Source organism: Uloborus diversus, chromosome 2 (assembly GCF_026930045.1).
Source record: "Uloborus diversus isolate 005 chromosome 2, Udiv.v.3.1, whole genome shotgun sequence".
Lineage (NCBI taxonomy): Eukaryota > Metazoa > Arthropoda > Arachnida > Araneae > Uloboridae > Uloborus > Uloborus diversus.
Window position 1 is genome coordinate 165,603,635 of NC_072732.1, and position 20,833 is coordinate 165,624,467.

Sequence of the window (20,833 nt, forward strand, 5' to 3'; positions counted from 1 at the left end):
GATTCCCTGCAACTATGACTTATTGAAGTTTCATTGTACTTTTATGGCAGAAATTGTGGTGGATTAAGATTGATTGGGAAAAAAATAAGGGAAAGATAACTAAAAATGCAAGAAAAATCAAAATGTTTTCACATTTATAAGAAATATAGGATCGCTATGAGGTCTGAAAAAGTAAAACAAGAAGGAAAACTTTACAAAACAACATAAAAAGCCAGAATTCCAGTAAAAGGCGGAAAAATCTCCCGTATTGGGGCAGTTCTCAAAAGGTGGGAACAAAAAAGTTAACTTTGAGCAATTTCAAAAATTTTCGAATTTGACATCAATTTTGATTTTATTCTATAGTATGCATACCTAGAACACAATATATGAACATGAAAAGACAGCAGGTATTTGTAAAAATTGTTAATTAGCAAATTAAATCAGCAGTCTGTAGGTAACAGATTTTGGACATTGTTGTCCTGTAGGTAACGTATTTTGGACATCATCATAACGTAAGTTTCACCATTTTTGACAATTGTTAATCTGATTTTTATAACTTTTCCAATGAAAATTTTATTTACTACTTTTTAAATTTGGCAATTTAATAATAAAGAGGATATTATTGAAATACTTGAATGGCTATACATGCTGCTCCTTACATATAATAAAGTTTTGGAATGATTTTGAAGAAATTGATGCAAGATTAAAAAAAAGCTTCAAATTAAAAATAATACAATTGTAAAAAGTGACATCAGTTTTAATAATGAATATTTTTTCTAATGTCATAAGAATTAAAATGATGTCTAAAAAAATTATTGAAGAAAAAAATTCGTATTTCTATTTGGAGATCGTTAAATTATGTTTCCAAAAGAAAGAAGAGAAAAAGAATTCTAAAATAATAAAAGCGGGAAAAAAAAAAAAAATTGCTAGCGCAGGTGATAAAGTCGCCAAAACTGGTACAGCTGACGATAAACTACATTTGTCAAATTGGAATTCCCCTCTGGTAACCTTTAGCTTATCGTATACTGTGTTGTCGCCAACGGAGGTTTGCTTGGCGATTTTAGCGCAAAATGGCTTTCGGTTCGATCATAAGTAGCCATGTTTCTACTGTAATTTATGTATTGTTCAATGTGTAACATATTAATGATGCAAAATACCAATGGATTTATGAAGATAACATTATAATAACGTTTTTATTGAGGTTAGAAGACAGTAGATCATCAAAAATTATGAATAAATGGACAGAATTATCGGCGTCAAGATCGTAACGCCATTTGGACATCTCACATGTACGTTTAAAAAAAATTATTTTTCTTCTAAGATACTGCATAAAAGCTTATGAAAACACTTTTAAACAATTAAAAATTGATTCTGAGGCTCGATAAACACCTTTAAAATGAAAACATCATATACTTAGTTCTCAAAAAATAGCATTGTAAAGATCGTAAATTTTGGACATGCATCAAATTTCAAACTTACTATTTTCTAAAATCGTTTACAAAGTGAATGATCTGTCTTTACTTTTGTTATTTGTGTAAAATATTAACAAAAAATTATTCAGTGTAAGATTCATACCTTTAAATTTTTTTTGAAACATATGGAAATAATTTTAAAAAATTTTTCTTTAATGGTACATTTGCTCAGTTAACGTTTTGGTATGTTCAAAATTGCGCCTTTTAACAAAGAAAATATTTTTTAAGGGCATTTAAAGAGCATTTTTTCCATAATTTATGTCAATTCTTGTCTCTATACAGTATTATAATTTAACTCAAAAATTTTTGAGTTAATTAAAATGAAAGTTATTTGGTGTTGAAGCTTCAAAGTTGAGGTCTGTGTTTGCTCCCACCTTTTGAGAACTGCCCATTGCGATTAATGGCATAAAATGGTGCAGGCAATCAAAGATTATTTTCAGCAAAAATATGTAGAATTTCTGCAAATTTCTTAACATTGCACAAATTTTGTAGATTTCTTTTAAGTTAAAAGTAAATCTTAAATTTCCGCAAATGAGCAGGAAATGGACATTCCACGCAAACTTTCCATCGAATAAGAGTAATTTGGGAGAGTTTCAGATTTTCTTCTAATTTGAAGAAATCTGCAGAAATTCTGCACAGATATATCTTTAGTTGGAAAGTATTTGCAGAAATCTGCAATTTTTTTCTCTTTTTAAATTAAATACGCCATCCCTTTGTACATTTTCAACAATATTAAATTTAACAAATTATGGGATGACGTATGTGAAAATCTGCAGTTTCTACAGCATTTCTAGAATTTCTGCAGAAAACTAGTCTGATTTTTCCCCTCTCATTTGAACAGAATTGTTTGATTTTTCCTCAAATTCTAAATAGTGAACAATCCCATTACAGACCTTTATCTTCTTGATGTCTCCTGAGCGAATCGGGAGATTTAGCACTATGCCTTAATTTAAATTCCTATTTCTAACACTGATAACGAATGCCATCTGAGCATCCCGATATTCTGAACACATTTTGATGGTCCAAATCTGAACCTTTTTGTTTGGTTCTAAGCATGTTCAAAATGGAGAGAATCTACTGTATATATGAAAGCAAGCGAACTTTTTTTCATTTATATATCAACAGATTTTAAAGAGGTATGAATGTTTAACATTAATAAAATATTGGGCAATGCGCATATTTGCAGCCAGTATTTTCTGTGCATAGCGTGTGTCTATCATTATGTAGACACACATATGATCACAATGTTTTTTTTTCCAAGTCATTGAACTAGTTGCTTATGCTTTTGGCTATAAGAGGACTAGCTTTTGTTTTCACATATTTACATTATTAATTTAAATAAAATGCTTCGTAAAGAAATGCATGGTTAAGTCAGGGGTGCCCCAAGCTTATTTTTGAGTGGGCTGAAATTCTTAATTTCTCAAATGGCACTGCAAATTTTGTTGAGTTTTAATTATGGGTAATACAGTTCAGCAGATCTAATGAAAAGGGACAATAGGGCATTTAAAAATTGCAATTGTGTTTCTAAAGTTACTGAATCGTCGGACAAAACTTGCCGTAAATGGAAAAATTTTGTGTAGTCACAACAGTGATTTCTTATCGCAGCATGCCTGAGTTACGTTTGCACCATAAAATCTTTTTTTTCTTTCCCTTTAAATTAAAATTTTAACAGAAGAACAATGTCAATATAACACCAATCCTTACTGTGAGAACTATTTCATATGAATATATATTGTGCTTTTCTCTGAGTATATAATTTAAAGAGGCTGGATGTCAGCTTATAGCATTCTACCGATAAAGTTTCTTGTATAAAGTATTGCACATAGCATCTACTTGGAAACTTCAAGCAGAAAAGTCGCACTTTTTTCTGACTGACTACTGTTTCAAGAAGTAAAGTTTATTATAACTTTTAATAACTTATGAGGTCTTAAACTATCCGTCAGAGAAAAAAAAAACGAAGTCAAATTATTTGATTGAAAGAATTCAATACTAAGTGAAATCTGAATTTTTTTATTTAAACTGAAAACCAGTGTAGTAAAGTAAGTAAAAAATAAATATTGGATGATGAAAATACCATTAAAATGGGGGCCGAATTCAATAATTTTTTAACTAAAAAAATTCTCTTTCTTTTTTTTCCTTTCGAAGACTAGAGGGTTATTCCATGGAAAACAGTAATTTTGTCCCGCAGGTGACGCTTCATCTATTTCATAAAAAATAATAATTTAAAAGGATGATGAACAAAATTTAATTGCTTAAGAAATCACAAACGCATGTGTGACATCTTAAGCAAAAACTTGCTTCAAAAATTTTTTCTTTTTTATGAAATATAGGAATTGTCACTTCTGGACAAAATGACCATTTTCAATGGAATGGGAATATACAATTTGTTTTCAGTGGTTTAAATAATTATTTCTAAACTAATGAGATGTTTCCTTTACATTGGAACCATAGCTTTCAAATTCTACAATTTGTTTCGTCATTGCTGTATTAATAGAGCAAAAATATTAGCTTATTCATAAGCAAGTTGCCAGAGGTTGACTTTGGATGTCCCGCACGTGACGCATGTAAATAAATTTTATTTTAAATAACAAAATTGTTTAATAAAAATATAATTGTGTTAGGAGTAGCTTTGTATCAAATGTAAAGATTAAAAAAATTGCTTACCCCTGTTTCATTAAATTATTAAGAGATATGACAAAATGTCAATGAAATTAAAGCATATTTTTGTCCCGTACGTGACGGTGGAATGGCCCAAGATCAAATTTTTTAAATTATAGTATATTTGCCTTTATATAGTTAACAATATGTATAATATGAAGAAATAGTAATAAATAAAAAATGTAGCAAACCAGCCATAGAGCGATTTCATATAATGTTTAATGTTGTGATATTAGCAATGTAGTATCCAAAATTCTTTAAAGTCCAAGTTCCTTAAATGTTAATAACATCATTCCTCTTTTTTATTCTTCATTCCTTCTTTTTGCTTTTTCTGTTTTTTCGTTTCAGCTTCATCAATGGGGGCTGGTTTAACGAAAGGAATTTCATCCTGCAGATCAGGTGGCATAAACTGCTTCAAAGCATCAGGCACAGTAATTCCAGTTTCAGTCTGGAAATTCTCTAAAATCACACATATCACTCGAGTTGTGGCACACATAGTGGCATTAAGCATATGAACATAATCTACTTGGGCATTCATTTTCTTAGTTTGGCCGTACCTAACTTGCAATCGCCTAGATTGATAATCCAGACAGTTCGAACACGACACCAGCTCTCTGAATGCTGATGAACCCGGAAACCAGGCTTCGATATCATGTTTCTTAGATGCAGCATTGTTCAATTCGCCAGAAACGATGTTAACCACACGATAGGGAATGTTGAGTGCTTGGCAAAATTCTTCGGCATTCGAAAGCATCTCGTCAAACATTTCCCACGACTTATTATCATGCGGAGAAGTTAAGCAGAACTGTTCAATTTTTTCAAACTGGTGAACCCTAAATATACCTCTCGTGTCTCGACCGTGAGAGCCTACTTCTTGGCGGAAACAAGATGAAAGACCAGCATATCTGATTGGTAGCAATTCTGTAGCAATCCACTCGTCCCTATGAAAAGCTGCTATGGGCTGTTCAGAAGTCGCAATTAAATACTTTTCATCAACGACACCGTCACCTTTCTCACTACTTTTACAAATAACTTTATAAAGTTCTTCATCAAACTGACTTAACTGTGCAACTTCTTGCATTATGTCCTTTCGAACAAAAAAGGGTGTGTAGAGTGGCTTATATTTCTTTTGATACAGCATTCTTAAAGCAAGCTGTATGAGTGCCTGTTCAAGGAAAACTGCAGCACCTATAAGATAGTAACCTCTTCCACCAGCAGTGACTGCACCTCTTTCATTATCAACTCCATCAATCATTGTAATTAAGTCAACATGAGAATATTTTTTCTTGCTAGTTGTATCCCCCCATGTTCTAACAATGATATTTTCTTCCTCATCGTTACTGACAGGTACAGATTCGTGCAACCAATTAGCAACTTCTTTCAAAGAGTTATTGCGAAGAGCTTCAAATGTTGCTAAATCACTATTGCATCGAGCTAATTCGTCATCCAAAAGAGTACTAACTTTTTTAATTTGACAAACTGTCAAGTTCTGTAAGGCCTCGGAATTTATCTTACTCAAAGCATTTACTATGTCATCCGGCACACTATCATCACTGCCGACTGGTTCCTTGTTTTTCATTTTTTTACCGATTTCTTTGCTGCACACATTTTTTAACTTGTTCCAATTATCAAGATCATGGCGAAGTTTCCTCCACTTGGTATCAGTTTCAACTACTTTATCTACAAGAGCAGGATCTTTAAATCGCTTGATTTGGTTCTCCCGTACTTTATCCGGATTGCCACCCTTGTCGGCACGAAAACATTCAATGTCAAGAACCATTTTGACTTATTGATTACCGATGTTATTGGAAGCAGCACCTTTCAACAAACAATTTTACACAGGCGATTTAATTGCACCGCAGTACAGACACGTTGCGTCAGTTTTTAGTTTGATCAGCGGTAGCCACGGCGACTTCTCTGGCCCTCTGGCGGTAATGTGGACAATTTAAACTTCACGCAGCTTAGAGAAAACAACACCATAGAGCATAAAATAAATGGAATCTAATCTGCCTTGGGATCCAGGCTGACTTACCACGTGATCCATTAGTTTGCGTTTCCTTCACAGTTCAGCGCATCATAAAAATTGGCGTTTAAAATTGCAATTTAAATAAATCATAAATTGTTTTTATGTTAATATTTACGTTTGACATAAATATTTCTATATATATTTCTCTCTTGCATGGCTTTTGGATTCACAAAATGGGAAAATCATTGTGTAATAAGAAGGTACTTTTCAAAATCGAAAATTGTTACTTCTTTTTTCAATCATTAAAATAAAATTATTATTTGATATATTTAACTAAACAGTTTCCATGGTTCAGCATTTATTTTCCTACCTCACTTGCTTAAAAATAACGTATTTCGAAACTTCCATCACAATGACTTTAAACGAAAGACCCCTTTTTTTTCAATATAATGAAGAAAAAAAATATTTTTGACGTTGAGAATTTGTGAAAACTTTAGGAAGAGATTTTGTTCCCTCCCAATTTTGGTGTCCTGAGCTTGTGCCCCTTATGCCGCAATTTGGTTCTGCTTATCTTTATTTTAGTTTCATGCCCATTTTTCGTGGTGATTTCTCGCGATCTCTTATAAAACCCTCAACTTCAGATATATCAATGTCTATATTTACTCCGATTTATAAGCCTTATTACGCTAGCTGTGAAGTAAATAGAAATACTAATAAAAGTAGCACAGAAGCTGCAAATGGCCATTAAGGAAGAGATGCTTTCCCTTTAGCTAAACTAATAAAAATAAAAACGATAAAATGTAGAAATTCAACTCAAGAAAAGCTTTTATTGCCTAAAATAGTGTAGATAAAACTCTGTTTGGGAGTGCGGGCAGAAGTTTTGGTGTCTCCTTCTCTGTTTTTCAGTTCCAACCATACCTTTTGTAAATTTTAAATGTCGTGAAAAGCAGGGTGAACCTAAATTTTCTGTCTATTCGCTCCGTTTCCTTTGTTGATTTCTGTGCTGTTCGACCTTAATTTTGAACGCAGCTACACAAAGTTTTCTAATAGAATATTCCAAGTTTTAAAGTTTATAAGCAACAAATAGTTCATTTATAACACACCAAGCATCTAAAAATGCAATATATAAGTAACAAACTGTATAATTATTTCATATAAGTAAAGGCGAAAGCAGTATTTTAACATTTTGATAAAAAACATTAAAAAATTTGGACAACAAGAAATTACCAAAACTTTTACGCATTTCCAGGGAAGGAATTCAGTGCCACTAATGGCACATTTTCCGCGCTACCAAACATCGAAATTCTAATAAAAATTTTTTTTACTAATTTTGCTAAAAACATCAAAAAACAGCATTTGCTCCCAACTTCAACCCAATTAAAGCAAATCAAGAAATTGTACAAAAAAAAAATTCAAATTTTTATGCGCACTTTTCCCCACCAATGGCATCTTTTTCGCATTACCTATCACCGAAGCAAAAAAAGTGTTTTTCTTCTTCTTTTTTTTTACATCCCCCCCCCTTTTTTTTCCCTTTTTTCCGATGCTACTGTTATAAAATAGAAAAAGTTGCCGTGGTGAAACAGGACTTTAAAAACAAACAAGAACCTTCGCCTAGAACAAACGAGCCTTCTTTCCCGTATACCAATATAGACTTTCTAGTATCTGATCAATATTCTCAAAATTAGCTAGAATCGCAAATTCGCAACTCCAGTGCTCGAATACGCTACCTTGCGATGATTCACAAAAGTAAAGAAAAAGGTAAAACATTGCGTTCCACGTGTGTCTGTTGGTAAACATAGGCAGTTTGTTATGAGTATTTATTGAAGCATTCGATGTGTCTTAGATTGCTTTCAGCAACAGAAATTGTTTCGTCCCATAATGGTATTCTCGAGCTTCTCAAAAATGTTAGTTTTCATTGTTTTCTTTTAAAAAGTGAGTTGATTGTCATAGAAGGCGAAAGCGTAAACACAAGAAAACTCTGGATTAACAGACTTCGCACTTGCATGCAATTAGCAACAAATATGTTCATCTGTTCGAAGCTTTTTTTTTTTTTTTTTTTAAAGAAAATAACGTTTATACCAGGTAAAATGTTTTATTGTTTTGTGTGAATTTTTAAAAATATGGGGGGGGGGGGTTCGTAAGCTTAAAGAAGGATTTCATAATAATTAGCAGAAGAATTAGGGCTTTCATTTCCGCAAAGTTTAAAAATAATTAATTTAACTAAACTTATTTTACTGCAGCATTTAGTTTGGAATGGACAGTACGCAAAATATTTTCTTGAATATATTATCGTAGAACGAAATGAAAAATGTTTAACCGAGAATGAAATTTAAACTAGAAAAAACAAAAGTCGAAAATTTTCATCGCCAAAATAGTGCGCCAACTTTACTTTATTGCTTACATTCTCAGTTGAAGAGTTTTTGTTTAGGATTATAGTTTTAGTATTGTGCGAGCAAAGAACCCTTGGCGAGATTTCGCATGTTAGTTAAACCATTTTTTTTTAAAATCATGAATGAAATAAAATGGTAGAAAGATTACAGAGTTCGATAAGTTAAAATAAATCATGTTAGATCAATTAAAAAGAAGCTAATGTATTTTTTTCCATTAAAAAAGTCTTTAATAGCTTTCAAGAAGATTGAAAAATAATAAATTTATTACAATAAATACGTCAAAGACAAAAATTGTTTGTTTTTCCACTTTTGCCAAAAAAAAAAAAAAATTTTTTTTTAAATGAATTAATGTACCTTCAAATTAAAGAAAAAGTTTCATTGTTGAGGGGAGAAAAAATCGTATCTTTATGTAGAAACATAAAGGACTCCGAATTTGCAACTCCAATGAACTATAGGGGGCGCTGCATCCACTGTCTAATGGCGGATGAAAAAGGTAAAACAAACAAATGCCGTGACTTATAACTTGCTTAGACGCTTAGTGAATGACAGTAATTTTCCTCGTGTTTGTGGGAAGCTTTCTTTTCCATTCTTCTGAAATTGCATTACATCATAAACTGTCAGAAGCCTATAACTTACCCCAAAGAAAACACGTGGAATGGAATATTTTACCTTTTTTCTTTAATCACCGCAAGGTAGCGCATTCGAGCTCTGGAGTTGTGAATTCCTCCGCCGAACACTGATTGCATAAATTAAAACTTTAGCGTAAAAATAAAAACAAATAATATCAACAATAATTATCCTCATATAAATAATAGCTGATGATCGAGTAACCCGCGTACTTGCGTGCTTCAACAATGAAACTTGCGCCACGGCATGATTTGTTTGATAACATGTTTTGGTAATGTTTAACATGCAGGGAAAGGCTTTATTGCAACAAGGCTGAAAACGATTCGGTAACTTAACTGTTTTACTAGTAACAGGGGCGGCAAATAGGGGGGTCAAGAGGGGGGCGGTCGCACCCCCAAATTTTTTGAGCAGAATGATATAAAATGGTTGAAATTATTTATGTAAGTTGGAAATCAATGTTCATTAAAAAAAAAATCTCGCTGGTTCTCAGTAACTATTTGATGAAACTCGACACATTCCCAGACTAGAAAGTGTTTTTCGTTATTTGGATGATGACTTAGAAATTCATGAAGTATTTTCCGGCCTTTTCAGAACATAGAAAACTGATAGAGAACCATTGTTGATTTTAACTAAAGAAAACATTTCCTGATAAAGGCTAAATATTTCTTACTTGTATGCCCGTAACGATGGTATGTTCAATACGAGAGGCTCGCGTAAAGTGGTGTGGCTGCATGTGGCTGCAGTGAATGTGAAACATCAAGAAAATTTCTTGATATTTCACATTCACTTTCACGCTCATTTTTTTAAGTGTATATTTATTTAAGGAGTGTTCATCGCTTTCTTCTACTAGAAACACGGTTCAGCTGCTCAATGCGTTATATGAGAGTTATATGCGTTATATTAAGAGGTTTCAAAAATGTATGTGATTATTGAATCAACAAAAAACATATCAACAAATACCATTTATGGGACTCTGTAATTATGCAACCTCGGAGTGACACAAGATGGTCTTCAAGAGTTAAAACCAGAAAAACAATTCTGTATAACTTCGAAGCAGTGATTTGACGACTGAAAGAATTATTGCAAAACGATTCTTTCAATGGTGAAAAAGCTCATGCTCTTAAGCATGTATGACTTCGTTTGAATTTTTGTTCAATTTGTTTGCATTGAGGAAAGTTTTTGAAAAATGCTTTACTCTATTAAAACATCTTCAATCCGCTACCCTTAATTTTCAAACTAGTCAAGCCACAGTTCAATCTACGATTGATCTGTGCACTATACTACCATAGTTCAATTTACAATTTAAACTGAAAATAGATTTTATCTAGATGTATATTTCAATCAATCGTGAAACTTTTCAAAATAATTCGTCCTCCGAGGTGACAAAAATCCACATGACGCTGTGAAGTCAAACATTGATTTTTTAATATTTTGTATGAAGTAATCGATTCAGTTTTGATTGAAATTAACACAAGGTTTGATGATAATTATTTTTCTGTATAGTTGGCTTTATATTATCTGGATTGGATTTTGAAAACGCAAAATAAAATGTTTCAATAACGAGTAAAATTTTTAGCATATGGCAAGAAAAATTACAAGCAGTATACCGACAGACCGGTATCACATCCAGAGATTGCACCTTCGTCCTTGTTATGAACTCATCAGTCTGGAATAGTGAATAACAGAGCTGGAGGCAGATGACATCTCATTGAAGCTGAGAGCGCCGACGAGACTAGATTATTCAATGAGGAAAAATTAAGTCCCTCACAATTTTTGAAGTTGCCTTGGGTGATTTTGAAAAGCAAGATATAAAAAGTGTTTTCATCCATATCTTAGTTACTTCAATTATTTTTTAATTATTCCAATCAGCTCAGCTAGCTGAGCTGATTGGAAAGTACTTCTCTACTAGTAGAGAAAGATTTTTTTATGTCGCAGGAGGTTAGAGAATTATTTTTGAAGAACAATGGGCAAAAAAAAAAAAAAAACTTTTCAATTTAGCTCTACTGGCAATCATGCATTAAAACTTTTCCAAAAGGTATAAAAACTTTAGTATCGAGATGTTATGTATGATAACTTATGAAAAAAATGAATCTAAGTTTTAATTGTTTCTAAACACTAAATTTTATTCATATTAAACCGATTTTATGACCACTTCCTGTTATAGCTTATGTGTGTTTAGCACCGCACTGTGGTAATACATATTTAAGAAACTCGACCCCCCAAATGAAATGCTGAAATGCCGCCCCCGACTAGTAAGACTGTCATTTCAGGGGAATGAAGAAACGAAAAAATGGTCAACAATGAACGCTAATTACTGGATGGAGTTTAGGGTTAATCCAGGGTTATAATTTCAACCATCAAAATATCGCCGAAGGTTTTAAATTCAAATACTTGAACTCGGAATCGATCGTTTTCCCAAGTCCGCACCTGTGCCAATGCAAAATGTTTGCTGAGTTGGAGTCGGACTTATTTTGAGATAGACTTTAAATTTCCAAGAGTCGGAGTCAGGCCATTTCCACTCAGTGTCTAAATTTTTGCCTAAGCTACGGAGTCAGAGTTGGAGTCCTGCAGTTAGAGTCCAATGAATTTTCGGGTACAGGAGTCGGATTCGTAGTCGACTGTCATAAAATTCTAAAAGTTGGAGTCCAGATTCTTTCTCCTTCGTCTTTCATGACGTGATTCCAATCACGTCACGAAAGACATTGAAGCAAAATATTTTTAGTTTTAAAAAATAAAAACCCGGTGAAATTCTCCATTTTTTAAATTTTTCTGGCTCGTCGCGCGATTGAAAGATACTATCCGATTTCGAAAATTCTTTTTTTTTTCTTTTTAAGTCATCACCAACAGAAAGTTTTCCATCTTATGGCATTAAAAAACACATTGAAGCAAAAGTGTAAAAAAAAAAAATCACAAAGAAACGATGCAATTCATTACATTATTGAATTTTCAGACTCAATGCACGATCGAAAGATATTATTCGAATTAGAAAAACATGTTTTTCAAGTCCTTACTAACCAAAACTTTTCCACGTTATTGCGATATGTTGTAATTAGGGATTGCAATACCGGACCGAAAATTCAATACCGGTATTCGGTATTTTTTAAACGTGATACCGGAATATCGGTATTAATACCGGTATTTGAAATTTCTCAAAACATTCTTGAAAGCATATCGTGTCGTTGCCACATTTCATAATTTTGTACAAAAAATGTATTATTTATGAAAACGTATCGGGAACAACTATAAAATGAAGGAACAAATGTCATAATAAAAAAATAGTAATAGTAAAAAACGTAATGCATATATTCATTGAATTCTCTTTAAGTCTGGAACTCATTTAGAGCTCAACATTCTTACAGTCAAAAATACTCCTTCTGAATTCACGCAGATCGGTGGTACTGTTGACAATGAGCGATACACCTATCTTCTAATTGTCTAGAAGTCCTTCATCTTCAACTAATTAGGTCTCCGTTGCGTTATTTTTAGAAAAATCCTTTGTGTGTGTGTGTATTTCTTGTATTGTATGTACTATTATTATAATTTTTTAAAGATTTATAGCTAGTTGTAATTTTTTTCCAAGAGACAATAATTTTTCAATATTAACATCATTTTCTCTTAAACAGGAGAGATCTGATTTTTATTACTAACCCTTACGTTTGAAATTTACGATAAACTTGACTAAATTTGATCTTGTTAGTTTTTCATATTCGTTTCCGCGTTCTTTTCAAAATTCTTTACAATTATAATGATGTAAATATCTGAAAATATGTTTCAAATGATTTCGTAACCTCAATGTAAATTTTCAAGGCACTACACATAATTTCAAAATATTAATCTTGCCAAGAATAAAGCGAGACATGACAACGAAACAGTACTGGGACAACAAATTACCATTTGTTTTACTAACACAAGAAAAAGTTTTTTAACAATATTCAGTACTGTTAAGACAAATTTTTAAACAAAATATCATGAAATATTGGTATTACTACAATTGATGGTTGGAATAACTTATTCGTTAAACAAATGCAGTCGAAATTACACTCGAAATTAACTTTCCCTAAAGGGAAAGTGAGTGATCAAGGAAATAAAAAAAAAAAACAAAACGGTAGAAAAACGCCTGAAAATGCGATTCATCTATCTAGAAATGAAAATATCATTTTGCAATCTTTCCGCTACTTTTGTTTAATGATATTCCTTTACCTCGTGCTTTTAAAGCCAAATTTTTATCTCAATAGATTGATATGATAGTTCTGTATCACGAAAAAAGAAATGCACATTTAGAAAATAAGTAGATTTTTGATAAGTTAAATTGAAAATTTAAACTATTTATCATTTTCAGCTAATACCGAAAGTACCGGTACATGACCTTAGGTATCATGCTATTGTTGCATGATAACAGTAGCTCCCGTACTCCCGTACTGCAAAAGAAACCCAAACTCTGATAAAGTCCTTTTAACGGGGACAGGTAAACCACTCACCTTACTGTCCGGACTTGGCACCGAGCGATATCCTTTTTTTCCACTTTTGTTCTTGGCGGCAAGTACTTCGCCACAGATGATGAAGTGAAAGAGGCTGTTAAATCCTAGAAAGGGAACATGAGTTTTTAAAACTGACATTTTGAGAAAATCAACTTGGAATGTAAAATTGTGAATAAATTTTAATATATTTCTGCTACACCAATATCTAAATTGAATTACGTTTAATCTGCACAGAAACATTAATTCGGTGTCTCTTGAAAGCCCTTGATTTAACTATTTTGAATGCATAAAAACTGAAAATAATAATAATAATAATAATGATTTTTTAGGTTACCAACTTCCTTTAAGTCTAGATTTAATGGAAATTACATTTGTCTCTAGCGCTTAAGACGGCAGAATATAAAGATCAAGTCATAATTAACCCCCTGAAAATAGAAACGAGAAAATTAACGTTATTGACTTAAAATTAGAAGCGCGCAATTTTGTGAGTTGTTAAAAGGCACCCTTGTTACACTGAATAATGTGTCAGGCAATATTTTGGCAAATTGTGCTCGACTAAAACTGATTTGACTTTTCTTTATTGTTTTTGTACATAGAAATAAAAATTTGAAAATAAATACGTCTTTTCTCCTACAGGTGCAATTTCTTAAGTTGATGTCGAAAGAAAATGAACATTTTGCAGTGTCTTTCAAAAAAAAAATAAATAAATAAATAAATAAATAATAATAATAATAATAATAATTTGAATTCTAAAATTTTGAATTCAAATTATGTTTTTCGCAATCACGAGTTGCGACAGGGCCCTACTCATTGGGGGCTATTGTTTCTAGAAACAGTTCCTGTCCCCGCAAGCATACTCCTCGTCCAGGGCGGTTACGTGTGTATAGTTGTGTGTGTGCGTGCAGGCGTGTGTGTATGTGTAGGCACGCGTGCGTGCATGTGTAGGCTTGTGTGTGTGCGTAGACCTGTGTGTATGCACGTAGGCTTGTGTGTATGTGTGTAAAGGCTTGTGTGTATGTGTGTAAAAGCTTGTGTGTATGAGCGTGTGTGTGTGTGTGTGTATGAGCGCACGTGTGTGCAGGACATGGACGCCATCGACCTGGAGAAACGGATTCCAGGAGGCAGTGCTCGGAGCCGCGCCTGCAGAGGGCGGCCGGCGGTGGTGCTGGTGTCCCTGGTCAAGCTGAACTAGTATGTTGTGGCCATCACGAAACTTTCTTCTATATTTTTCCTTTTTCTGATCCCTCCCTATGCTTGACGAGGAAGCAATATTCCTAACAAAAACAAAATTACACATGCAAAAACTTGACGACCATCCCAATGTCTGAATTATTGTAAAAACAAAACAAAGAGCGAAAATTGAAAGTTACTTTAAAAGCCTTACTTGAATTAATTACAAATATTTTATTTATTAACAAACATAAGAAGGCAACAGTTAAAAATTTTAAATCATTGAGATAATATTTCCGATCATTTCCATACAATTAAAATCACGAGAAATACGCAGACGACAATCTATTACGATTTATCTTTCTTATTGTTGCATTAATAAAACTATTTTTATTCGCAAAAAAAAAAAAAAAATCAACACCTCTTGGAGCGATTGGCGTCAAAATTGAACCAAAGCCTGTTTACGTATGGATTCACATATATTCCAAATTTCAACCAGAACGTAGCATTACTTCTTGAGATAGGGCACTCAAAATGGAAAAAAAGAACGGGTGATTGCGCAACCCCCTTTTTAGCTGTTGACACAAAAATAAAATCAGTTCTTATACCCACTAAGGGCTACTTGCCGATAAATTTTTCTTTCATTCCGTTCATTATTTCTTGAGATACAGCAGTCACAATTGAAGACAAAAAACGTTCTATAGCTCAACCCCCGTTTGAGTTATTGACACCAAAATTGAATCAGCACCTGTTCCTGTTAATACCAACATATGGACCAAATTTTGTTTGATTCCGCCAGTTACTTCCTGAGGAATAGCAAACACGCGTAACTCAAAAAACGTCCCATTGCTCCACCCCCCTTGGAGGAATTCACGCCAAAAACCAATGGGCACAAGTTCACATAGGGGCACATATATGTACCAAATTTCGTTCAATTTCATGCGGTAGTTTTTGCTGTAGAGCGGCCACAAAAAAATGGTCACACACAGACGTGACACACATACACACACACACATGCACACACACACACACACACAGACATTTTCCAAAAATAGTCGAAATGGACTCAGCACACCTCAAAACGTTCGAATCCGTCAAAATTCGAAATTCGAAAATTTGCACGAATCCAATACTTTTTTCTATATATTAGATATAGAAGAAAGTAAAAAGGAACCAAACGCCAAGGACGGTGAAATAAAAGCAATAAGCAATCGTGATTGCTCAAAAAAACTAGTATGTTGTGGCCATCACGAAACTTTCTTCTATATTTTTCCTTTTTTTTCTTCTGATCCCTCCCCATGCTTGACGAGGAAGCAATATTCCCAACAAAAACAAAATTACACATGCAAAAACTTGACGACTATCCCAATGTCTGAATTATTGCAAAAGCAAAGCAAAGAGCGAAAATTGAAAGTTTTTTTAAAAGCCTTGCTTGAATTAATTACAAATATTTTATTTGTTAACAAACATAAGATGGCAACAGTTAAAAGTTTTAAATCATTGAGATAATATTTCCGATCATTTCCATACAATTAAAATCACGAGAAATACGCAGACGACAATCTATTACGATTTATCTTTCTTATTGTTGCATTAATAAAAATATTTTTATTCGCAAAAAAAAAAAAAAATCAACATCTCTTGGAGCGATCGGCGTCAAAATTGAACCAAAGCCTGTTTACATATGGATTCACATATATTCCAAATTTCAACCAGAACGTAGCATTACTTCTTGAGATAGGGCACTCAAAATGGAAAAATAGAACGATTGATTGCGCTACCCCCTTTTTAGCTGTTGACACAAAAATAAAATAGTTCTTATACCCACAAAGGGCTACTTGCCGATAAATTTTTCTTTCATTCCGTTCATTATTTCTTGAGATACAGCAGTCACAATTGAAGACAAAAAACGTTCTATAGCTCAACCCCCGTTTGAGTTATTGACACCAAAATTGAATCAGCACCTGTTCCTGTTAATACCAACATATGGACCAAATTTTGTTTGATTCCGCCAGTTACTTCCTGAGGAATAGCAAGCACGCGTAACTCGAAAAACGTCCCATTGCTCAACCCCCCTTGGAGGAATTCGCGCCAAAAACTAATGGGCACAAGTTCACATAGGGGCACATATGTGTACTAAATTTCGTTCGATTTCATGCGGTAGTTTTTGTTGTAGAGCGGCCACAAAAAACTGGTCACACACAGACGTGACACACATACATACACCCCCCCACATACACACATACACACACACAGACAGACAGACAGACATTTTCCAAAAATGGTCGAAATGGACTCAGCACACCTTAAAACGTTCGAATCCGTCAAAAATCGAAATTCGAAAATTTGCACGAATCCAATACTTTCTTCTATATATTAGATATAGAAGAAAGTAAAAAGATAGATTTGGCGAAACCATATTGGTTTCAATCTTCCACAAGTTTGCAACGTATTTGCGCTTGCGCTTAAGAAAACTTAATCGTTTCAATCTCACAACCCTTTTCACGCTCTTTACTTTCTTCTATATCTAAGATATAGAAGAAAGTATTGGATTCGTGCAAATTTTCGAATTTCGAATTTTGACGGATTCGAACGTTTTGAGGTGTGCTGAGTCCATTTCGACTATTTTTGGAAAATATGTCTGTCTGTGTGTGTGTATGTATGTGTGTGTGTGAATGTGTGTGTGTGTATGTGTGTGTGTGTGTGTGTGTATGTGTGTATGTGGGGGTGTGTATGTATGTGTGTCACGTCTGTGTGTGACCAGTTTTTTGTGGCCGCTCTACAACAAAAACTACCGCATGAAATCGAACGAAATTTAGTACACATATGTGCCCCTATGTGAACTTGTGCCCATTAGTTTTTGGCGCGAATTCCTCCAAGGGGGGTTGAGCAATGGGGCGTTTTTCGAGTTACGCGTGCTTGCTATTCCTCAGGCAGTAACTGGCGGAATCAAACAAATTTTGGTCCATATGTTGCCATTAACAGGAACAGGTGCTGATTCAATTTTGGTGTTAATAACTCAAACGGGAGTTGAGCTACAGAACGTTTTTTGTCGTTAATTGTGACTGCTGTATCTCAAGAAATAATGAACGGAATGAAAGAAAAATTTATCGGCAAGTAGCCCATACCAGGAAACATCACGATCAAGGAAATTCAAAAAAATTCCAAATTGGTGGCATTCGAAAGAGCATTGAAAAACATGTTTATGGCACTGAAACTACGTGCCCTCGTGACCACGTTATCGAAATATGAGGTCTTAAAAATTGCCGAAATTTTTAGTGAAGTCGCTAAATTTAGCGAGTTTTGTTCAGAAATGGAAGGTACGGCGCGAATTCAACATCTGCTTCTGACAAGACATTTCACTTCCATATTTGATCACCACCAAAGAGCGCGAGAAATATCGCATTAATTCTTTACTCGGGGTGACTACCATGGCGCGGGGTGTCGTGGCACAGACTGCGGCATTGAAATTTTTTTGGGGCTTGTGTTCCGGGATATTGACGTGCAACTGGATAGGGGAAAACGCCATGCCCGAAATATTTGTTTTATTTTATTGTAAAAACAATGGAAATATAATGTATATTGATTTCAAATCATGTTTTCTTTTGGCGAATGCCCTAGACCCCAAGAGGAGTTCCTTCAAACATTTGTTTCCAACTATAGAAATGTGAATGTGGGTGTGTCTTTTGTTGCTTTTCGAATAACTAAAAGTAATTTTCTCGAATAATTGAATTTGAACCTCCCCTCTGTAAAATGTTATGGAGAAGGTCAAGATAAAAAATGTCTTTTAGCATTTTAGGTAGTAGTAGTAGATGTAAGTAGATTTTACTTCACTCTAGTTTTCGTGGTTATTATTATTGGTGAAATATATTTTATTTCTAAACAAGGTTCTCATAAGTATTAATTATTTTTTCTTTTAGCTTCTGTGCAAAGCTAATTTGTTTACTTTAGATGATATAAACTATTAAAAAACATTCAAATTCAGAAATTTTATTAAGCAAATTAATATTAAATACAGATCCGACACATACAAAACTAGTATGTTGTGGCCATCACGAAACTTTCTTCTATATTTTTCTTTTTTTTTTCTGATCCCTCCCCATGCTTGACGAGGAAGCAATATTCCCAACAAAAACAAAATGACACATGCAAAAACTTGACGACTATCCCAATGTCTGAATTATTGCAAAAGCAAAGCAAAGAGCGAAAATTGAAAGTTATTTTAAAAGCCTTGCTTGAATGAATTACAAATATTTTATTTGTTAACAAACATAAGATGGCAACAGTTAAAAATTTTAAATCATTGAGATAATATTTCCTATCATTTCCATACAATTAAAATCACGAGAAATACGCAGACGACAATCTATTACGATTTATCTTTCTTATTGTTGCATTAATAAAAATATTTTTATTCGCAAAAAAAAAAAAAAAAAAAAAATCAACACCGATTGGAGCGATCGGCGTCAAAATAGAACCAAAGCCTGTTTACATATGGATTCACATATATTCCAAATTTCAACCAGAACGTAGCATTACTTCTTGAGATAGGGCACTCAAAATGGAAAAAAAGAACGGGTGATTGCGTTACCTCCTTTTTAGCTGTTGACACAAAAATAAAATCAGTTCTTATACCCACTAAGGGCTACTTGCCGATAAATTTTTCTTTCATTCCGTTCATTATTTCTTGAGATACAGCAGTCACAATTGACAACAAAAAACGTTCTATAGCTCAACCCCCGTTTGAGTTATTGACACCAAAATTGAATCAGCACCTGTTCCTGTTAATACCAACATATGGACCAAATTTTGTTTGATTCCGCCAGTAACTTCCTGAGGAATAGCAAGCACGCGTAACTCGAAAAACGTCCCATTGCTCCACCCCCCTTGGAGGAATTCGCGCCAAAAACTAATGGGCACAAGTTCACATAGGGGCACATATGTGTACTAAATTTCGTTCGATTTCATGCGGTAGTTTTTGTTGTAGAGCGGCCACAAAAAACTGGTCACACACAGACGTGACACACATACACACACACACACACACACACACACACACACATACATACACACACACAGACAGACAGACATTTTCCAAAAATGGTCGAAATGGACTCAGCACACCTCAAAACGTTCGAATCCGTCAAAATTCGAAATTCGAAAATTTGCACGAATCCAATACTTTCTTCTATATATTAGATATAGAAGAAAGTAATAAAAACGAAAGACGTTTATGGAAAGGAAAACATGCTACTGATAAATATGATACTGAACAAAACTAGTATGTTGTGGCCATCACGAAACTTTCTTCTATATTTTTCCTTTTTCTGATCCCTCCCCATGCTTGACGAGGAAGCAATATTCCTAACAAAAACAAAATTACACATGCAAAAACTTGACGACCATCCCAATGTCTGAATTATTGTAAAAACAAAACAAAGAGCGAAAATTGAAAGTTACTTTAAAAGCCTTACTTGAATTAATTTCTATTTCTATTTCTATTTCTATTCAAGAGTCACAACTGACTTCAACTGTATTTATGTCGAGGTCTGCATACTAGTGCCTTGCCTCCATTATTTTATATACCGATAGATGGCAGCACCATCACCGGATCGAACAGTTAATGAGAATTTAGAACTAGTCCAAGAGCTAATAGCTACCTGGTACTAGCACCCCCAGAGGTATCTTGAATTAATTACAAATATTTTATTTATTAACAAACATAAGATGGCAACAGTTAAAAATTTTAAATCATTGGGATAATATTTCCTATCATTTCCATACAATTAAAATCACGAGAAATACGCAGACGACAATCTATTACGATTTATCTTTCTTATTGTTGCATTAATAAAAATATTTTTATTCGCAAAAAAAAAAAAAAAAAAAAAAAAAATCAACACCTCTTGGAGCGATCGGCGTCAAAATTGAACCAAAGCCTGTTTACATATGGATTCACATATATTCCAAATTTCAACCAGAACGTAGCATTACTTCTTGAGATAGGGCACTCAAAATGGAAAAAAAGAACGGGTGATTGCGCTACCCCCTTTTTAGCTGTTGACACAAAAATAAAATCAGTTCTTATACCCA

The 20,833-nt window shown here is 33.6% G+C and overlaps 1 protein-coding gene across 1 annotated transcript; it reads right to left on the reverse strand.

Annotated features, from left to right (window-relative positions):
• Nucleotides 1-3,475: 3,475 nt before the first annotated feature.
• On the reverse strand, nucleotides 3,476-6,022 carry LOC129217470 (serine--tRNA ligase, cytoplasmic-like). The gene has a single exon (XM_054851774.1). It carries the CDS (start codon nucleotides 5,887-5,889, stop codon nucleotides 4,399-4,401), a length of 1,491 nt encoding a protein of 496 aa, XP_054707749.1. The 5' UTR covers nucleotides 5,890-6,022; the 3' UTR covers nucleotides 3,476-4,398.
• Nucleotides 6,023-20,833: the final 14,811 nt, after the last annotated feature.

What these genes read in the sequence shown, in the direction of transcription:
- LOC129217470 (XM_054851774.1), bottom strand. Translation starts at nt 5,889, where the DNA reads ATGGTTCTTGACATTGAATGTTTTCGTGCCGACAAGGGTGGCAATCCG.